This window comes from Leopardus geoffroyi, chromosome D3 (assembly GCF_018350155.1).
Source record: "Leopardus geoffroyi isolate Oge1 chromosome D3, O.geoffroyi_Oge1_pat1.0, whole genome shotgun sequence".
Taxonomy (NCBI): Eukaryota; Metazoa; Chordata; class Mammalia; order Carnivora; family Felidae; genus Leopardus; species Leopardus geoffroyi.
The window spans coordinates 43057490-43065397 of record NC_059339.1 but is presented as its reverse complement, the minus strand read 5'-3'; the positions used below and the strand labels follow the sequence as shown (position 1 = coordinate 43065397).

At 34.3% G+C, this 7908-nt stretch overlaps 1 protein-coding gene across 4 annotated transcripts in view; it reads right to left on the bottom strand.

Moving 5' to 3' along the window:
- Positions 1–1024: 1024 nt before the first annotated feature.
- Positions 1025–7908, bottom strand: part of YES1 (YES proto-oncogene 1, Src family tyrosine kinase) — a 70772-nt gene continuing 63888 nt past the window's right edge. For all 4 annotated transcript variants that reach the window (XM_045459775.1, XM_045459774.1, XM_045459773.1 and 1 more), the window contains 3 exons: positions 6812–6965; positions 5039–5170; positions 1025–3734 (listed from right to left, as the gene is read on the bottom strand). In XM_045459775.1, the coding sequence (XP_045315731.1) occupies positions 3526–3734; positions 5039–5170; positions 6812–6965 (495 nt within the window). In that variant the 3' untranslated portion in view covers positions 1025–3525. The remainder of the gene's footprint in view (positions 3735–5038; positions 5171–6811; positions 6966–7908) is intronic.

Below are 7908 nucleotides of genomic sequence, written 5' to 3'. Positions count from 1 at the left end.
CAAATCTAAATAAACAACAACAACAACAACAAAATTAAAAAAAGAAAAAAAAAGAATGGAAAGTTAACTGAACAAAACAGGTGTGTGTAGGTATGTGCATAATACAGGACACAAACTAAAGGGATGGGAATGGATTAACCAATAAATGGTGCTGGGAAAATTTACTATGTAGGACAAAATCATGCCAGATCCTTAAATCACATTTTATGCCCAAATAACTTCCAAATCAATTAAAGAGAAATGTAAAAAAGAAAAGCATAAAATATGATAGATGAGATGAATATTTAATCTTGGGATGCAAAGGACTTTTTAAGCATAATAGAGATTTTACAGCATACATAATGTGTAACTCAAATGTGAAAAAATTACACGCAAAATTAAAGGGCAAACGGTAAACTAGAAAAACATTCTTAAAATGAAATATTACTACACTGTATAAAAATATTTAATAAATGTTTATTAAATGATGTGTTTGTTGATTAAATGTTACTGTTCTGAAACCATTAGGGAAAAACAAAGGTAATAATTTTGGATAATAGCAAAAGATAATAATATTACCTTATTGAAAATAAACACTTTAGGTTGGCCATTCATAATTTAGTATAATTTTATTTTCATTATACCTATAAAGGAAGAGTAAAACACACACAAAAGTAAGACTCACATATTTTTCATTTTTAGAAAATTAAGTCCCTTAGGGTCAAAATCATTTTATTTCCTGTCCTTCACACAGGTTCACTGTGAATAGCTTCACTCAGATTACCTAGGTTTTGCTGTATGACTCATTAACTGGTATAATTAAAACAAAACAAAACAACTTGTAAAAATGTCACTCACCTGACATGGAAAATTAAACAGATAGAATGAATTCTAAAATGACCTGAATTTAATGAAGGATAGATCTAACTCTCTCAAGAGTTATAACCGTTTTTCTAACAGGAAGAACAAATTCAGAATATGCTTTAAATACCAATTTAAAAAAGAAACTGAGAAAATATGAATAGTGGCTAAAAAGATAAGTGGGTGCATTCAATGAGAATTTTTATTTCAATTATCCACAAAACGATATTATAATACCTTATAAAAATACTAAGTTTTAGGCTACCATTATTCATTTAAAAAAGTGTGCTAGGAGGTTTTTGCCAACTTCCTTTTCCGGTGAGGGTTAAATTCCACAATAAGACACTGAAGACGAAAAGCTGCTGGAAAAAAATCTTCAAATGTACAAAGTTGTTTTATTTTTCTTGGCAATTTAAAAATACATAACCATTTAAACTGAATACACATTAAGTTAGTGTTTTATTTCCTTACTATACAGTTGATATCATAAGGAACTGCTCCATTTAGTTAAAACCTAATGAATACCACCAACTTTTCCTGACTTTTCTGAACACAATTAGTACATAAACATAATTTTGTTATCTTTTTTAAAAAGCTTAGAAAAATTATAATATCAAGTTCACATAAAGCCCTTTAAAAATCTGATGTCCCAGGATGTAGATGTTCAGGGTAAATGACAGCAGTCTTCTAGAAGACCCTCTCTTGGAAGAGGGATTCAATACTAAACAGGTTACGTAAACATTAGAAACCTCCACAATTTTTAGTACCAGAACTGTTACCAACTTGCATGAAGCCCATTTGTCACATTTTAAAATGGTCTGAATTTCAACAGTTATCATGGCACACAATTTTAAACTTAATGATTAAATCAATTAAGTGACTGTAGGTAAAACCAACTAGGGACTGTTAGGTTTTCAGGGTTACCGTGGAGCTGGCGGGTAGGAGTTGTGAACAGGGCAAGTAAAACAAGACAAAGCTCACTGTTCTTACTAAGATTCAACCATTTTCTTAAATGAATGATGATCAGCAGAAAAAAAGAATTCTAAAATATGGAAACCCGATGCGCTGCATTAGAAGTGTGACTATAAAGGAGAATATTTTAAAACATAAATACCAAAACAAAAACACCAGACTTTTGTTCATCAGATTCAGTTCCTTTGCCAGACACTTAAACCAATAATGCTGCTATTCAAATTTACATTTTGGAGTTTCTTTTTGAGTCAATCGTAAAACTCTTGAGTTTTATTTCTACATTTTGGATGGGCAAAAACTGTCCCCCCTTTTCACCACTGTTGTTATTCTCAATAAGTTCTCCTCCCCAAGTCAACTAAATTCTAAAAGGGAAAAAAAGATCACCATTAAGTACATTTAAAAAGTTAGTGCAGATTTAAACATGATTTGAAAACGAGTTCTAAAAATGTTTCGCATAAAGGCTGTATCATTGGAATTAGTGGGAAGCCTTAAATTAACTATTTGAGGCTGTAACACTCATTTAGTGTTTATGTTAAAAAAAGATTAGTTTTAGTCATACCTTGTAACTCTTAAAATCTCAGAAAACAGAGAAGTGAGGAGCTGTGAGTGCCAGCAAAGCAATTTTGTCACTCCTTAATATTAAGCATAACGTCCCATCTGTAAAATTTTCACATTTTCTTTTCTCATATTTCTTTTAAATATTTTCCTCTCTGTCAATCTGTATTCAATAAAAGCAAAAGTGCATTCAAGTCCCTGATCTAGTGATATTTTATATTCGTGGCACCCATCACCATAAGTAATATTAGAAATATCTCACAGTACCAGTCTATTTTTTAAAAAGGACTGTTTATATGCCAGGTCTTATTTTTTGATGCTATCTAAAGTTTAAAAGCTTTCCCCTTGGATTGGACAGTACAACTTCAATTATATGTTGCCTTAAAAAAAAAAAAAAATCAATGCAACATTGTAAAAGATTAACTCACTTCCTAGTTACCATTATTCTAAACTGAGCTATTCAGAAAATGACTAAAGTAAAAATCTTCTACTTTCCAGTTCCATGAGTATTAACATAGTGCATTACATTTTCAAATGCCACTACTGTGGTCTAACATTTCATCAAGTTTCAGAGGCTGTTTATATTCCTTTTTGCTTCTAAAAACCTGGCCCATTTCCATGCAAAAGAAGGCAGGTATTAAGATTGCATATTAACAGTTCAACTTAGAAAAAACTTGTGAGAACAATGAATGCAAGAAATCTTTAAAAACTGGAATGGAATCGTTTGGTCCCATGAAGCTCCTTAACTTTAGATTTTATTATGGCAGAACTGATTTTATCTCCCAAGTTTTGTCTATTACGATATATAATTTTCTCTTAACAATTCTGAGTTTGGGGAATAAAAGAAATGAAGTGGTTTATAAAGAAGTAGCCCTGTTGCTCTTCACTGTTATGCTATCCTCACACTATCATCAATATCACAACTATACTTCTTTGGACCCTGAAAGAAGTTGGAAGATGCATCATTGGTACTTTAGAGTTTAACACTTGAGAAAAAAAAAAAAAAGTGGTTTGTGCAACCATATCTGGAATTCCAGTTTACCATTAAAAACATGCAGAATGAAGACTTTCTTCTTTTGATTCCTGTAGGTAAAGTAAAGAAGTCTACACAGGTTCTTTACATTTTGGCAGATTTACGCATATAAAAGGCTACGTGGATTATAAATTTTCTCCTGGCTGGTACTGTGGCTCTGTAGCAGTGAAGTAGTCTTCCAAGAAGGACTGAATATATTCAAACGTTGGTCTTTCATCAGGGTCCTTCTTCCAACAAAGATTCATCAATTCATGTAGGGATTCCGGGCAGCCCTGAGGGCAAGGCATCCTGTATCCTCGTTCCACCTGTTCTAGCACTTCACGGTTTACCATACCTAGCACAGAAGATTCAAACATTAAAAAGAGTGATCCCAAACCCCACTAGCAAAACAGAACAAATCCCCTAGCCACTAACTGATCCAAGTATAGGAAGTTTATTTAGTGAAATGATTCTTTCAACAAAGAAGTAAAGTAAATTAAAAAAAAAAAAAAAATTTTTTTTTAACGTTTATTTATTTTTGAGACAGAGAGAGACAGAGCATGAACGGGGGAGGGGCAGAGAGAGAGGGAGAACAGAATCTGAAACAGGCTCCAGGCTCTGAGCCATCAGCACAGAGCCCGATGCGGGGCTCGAACTCACGGACTATGAGATCATGAACTGAGCCGAAGTCGGACGCTTAACCGACCGAGCCACCCAGGCGCCCCTGAATTTTAAATGTCAAGTATATCAAGAAGAGCTCAGAAAATGCTAACCTGTTCCAACAGGTCTCATTTTTTTCATTCCACCTAAAATCTTACTTTTAACACTAATGCCTTCAAAAGCCAACCCCACTTGATTAATAAGAATTTAGAGTGCTACTTCGAAGTACCAATACTTTCAGATATTAAGAGTCAACAAAGACCAAATTTGGGTTAGTGAGGGTTAGTGGCAAGATAATGTCTAAGAGAACTTCCAAACAGAAATTCAGAAGAAATTTTCAGAACAATTTCAGAAGAACTAATGTTCTAATGCTGATTCTGCGAAATATATTAACCATGTAACTATATCGATGCACTTCCTTGAAACAGTTTCCTTATCTAGTATCACATGTTTGCCTTTCTTCAAGTTATTATACACAATTCCCTTCTTGTATTCTTTTGGAATCCTGCCCCCATCAGTAGCTCACCTTGTGTTATGATAGGCTAAGTAAGCATACCTTAAATTATTTTTTTATTTTTATTTTTTTGCATACCTTAAATTATTGGAGGTGTGGGAGTAGTGTGAGGTGACCCAGGATATTTAAAATATGCTTATTATCTGAGAGAATAGTAGAGACAAAAGGCCCTTTTGGAAAATGTCCTAACAGAGAAAGATGAGGTGAATGCAGGACACAACTTGTGCATTTGCCTGATCTCACGGATTGTGATTCACATAGGATGCTGTCCATCCAATGACAAAATAAAGAGGAAGAGAAGAAAGGGAGAAAGAAAGGGAAGGAGGGAAAGTAGAAAAGAAGGAGTGAGGGAGAGAGGAGGTGAGAGAGGAAAGGGAGAAAAGAGAGAAGAAATAAATGCCTTTCTTCCCCTTACAATTTTTTTGCTAATAAACTCCAGTTAAGTATGTTGGCATAACCAAGAGCTAAATGAAATGCCAGCTTACCTGGATATGGCACTCTGCCTTTTGTTACCAGTTCTGTCTGCAGAATTCCAAATGACCATACATCAGACTTTATAGTAAATCGACCATACAGTGCAGCCTCAGGAGCTGTCCATTTGATTGGAAACTTTGCACCTAAAACAACATTGACAATCTTGCTTAAGTAAATTGTTTCTAAAAATCTTCTTGTGTAAATAGAGCATAAGCAGGGTTGATGTTTTGTCAATATCTTTATTGTATGTGTCATCAGCGTCAAATTCTTCAAAAGTACAAGATATGTGGGAAAAGTTCTTATAAAATTTATATTAAAATAAATCACATTTCCTCCTGATAAATCAGTAACATAAAAAAGAGAAATGTTGGTAGGGATTGAATGTTCAAGAAAATAGAGGTGGAAACTCTTACAAGCAACTAAAAACATAATTATAGGATCTATAACTTTTTAGCACATCTAGCACCTAGTAGCTATAGCTGACTGTTGATGAAGGCATATTCTGTTGGGTTCTAATTTTAAAACCCTGTATTAATTTATTCATATATTTAGAATGTGCTTTTTATGCACAAGACATTTGCTAATCATTATGGGAGACACAAAAACACAGCCTTTGTGAATCTTAGACACTTAGTGTGGAAATAAGATTACAGGTATCTTATATACCTATGTATATATTCAATGTTGTAAAATATAAAATAGTTCTTTAGATATTCAGAAAAATTTTCACTAGCAGTCACAAAAAGTTTCATTTAAAAAGTAGCGGCTAGGTTAAACTTTAAAGAATGGTTAGAATTTTTATAGGTAAGGATTATAGAAAAATAGGAAGATATTCTAGCTGGAGGGAACTGCACAAAAGGTATAGAAGCTTTTTTTCTTTTCCCACACTACTTTCCATATATTCTCTTGACATTAGTTACATAACAATTTGCTTTATAGTTATTTATATATGTCTACTTAGCCTATTAAAATATGAACTCTCATTTACTGAGCATCTACTATGTCATGTAATGTCAGGCACAATACTTTCTTTCACTGAAGTTTCACAACAATCTTACAGAGCAGGTATTACCGTCTGGTCTTTATATGTAAGGAGACTGAGACATAGTCAAAAAGGTTAGAAACTTGGTTAAAATCTCTGGGTAATAAGAGACGGAACTGGGATTCAAAAACACACACTCTTTCCATATGCATCTACTGTATGTTCACTAAGTGTTTACTTAGTGGAAGTTTAGAAAGACAGACACAAAACAGAAGAATCAACCTTATATTAATTTCTACAAGTTCTCTTCCCTCTCTGTACAGTGTTAACCTTCCAAACGTTTTTATTTATCACATTATATATAATAATTATTGTAAATTTAGTGTAGAAATGGTTTCCAAGGCCTTTACAAAACTGTATGCCATTTCTCAATTTATTAACTTCAAAAACACCTCTTCTGATCCTTAGTGTAGTACAATCTGGATGCTTCTGGAAGCTTGTCAAAAAAGGAATTTTAAACTGTTTCTTATTTGTTGACATGACAAAAGTAGTAAAAAAAGGAGTGTACTGCTTGCTATATTTATAATGTAAAGAACACCAAGTCAAGTTCTTTCTTGAGGGAAACAACATCAGAAAGTCATGGCATCATGTATAGAATTTTATGAATAAAATCAATGTTTCTTTGACTCTTCTGAGCAGACCTAGAGCTATTCTTATTCTACAAAACCCTGAATATTCCAAAGAATGGTAAGAAAATCCAATGAACATTAGGTTACACACGTTTATTAAAAAGTAATTTTACCTTGTCTTGCTGTATATTCATTGTCTTCAATTAACCTTGCTAAACCAAAATCTGCTATTTTGCACACAAGATTTTCTCCCACAAGAATATTAGCAGCCCGAAGATCTCGATGAATATAATTCATTCTTTCAATATATGCCATACCATCAGCAATCTTGAAAAGGAAAAGAAAAAGATGTATGATATAAAGGGGACAGAGAGGGGGAGTCAGAAAAAGGAGAGCAGGAGAATAAACTGCAGATGTGTGTGGCCCACAAAACCTAAAACATTCATCTGGCCCTTTACAAAAAGGGTTTGCTGACCCCTACTACCGTATCTAAGAACCTTGTACACAGGACCATGGACTAGACTTAGCATATGCTAACGCCACACACGGACAATTTCTTTGTATAGTTTCTCTAAACTGTCAGATACTGTGGACATCTGGATGCTCACCGAGAAAGGGGTCTTATAACCAACATGTCAACTAGAACACTCACCACATAGCTGAATAGAAACTTTTTTCCCACCATTTTTTTTTAATGTCTATGCATTTTTGAGAGGGAGAGAGAAAGAGAGCAGGGGAGGGGCGGGGTGGTGAGAGAATACCAAGCAGGCTCTCTGTACTGTCAGTGCAGAGCCCAATGCAGGGCTCGAACTCACGAACCATGAATCAAGACCCAAGCTGAAATCAAGAGTCACACTTAACTGACTGAGCCACCCAGGAGCCCCTGAATAGAAACTTCTAATAGTTTTCACTCATATTTAAAAACAAAGATTCGGGGCGCCTGGGTGGCGCAGTCGGTTAAGCGTCCGACTTCAGCCAGGTCACGATCTCGCGGTCCGTGAGTTCGAGCCCCGTGTCAGGCTCTGGGCTGATGGCTCAGAGCCTGGATCCTGTTTCTGATTCTGTGTCTCCCTCTCTCTCTGCCCCTCCCCCGTTCATGCTCTGTCTCTCTCTGTCTCAAAAATAAATAAACGTTGAAAAAAAAAAAATTAAAAATAAATAAATAAATAAATAAAAATAAAAATAAATAAAAATAAAAACAAAGATTCATGGGAATAAAAAGCACAGCATATGGAATATAGTCAATGCTGTTGTAATAGCATCCTAAGGT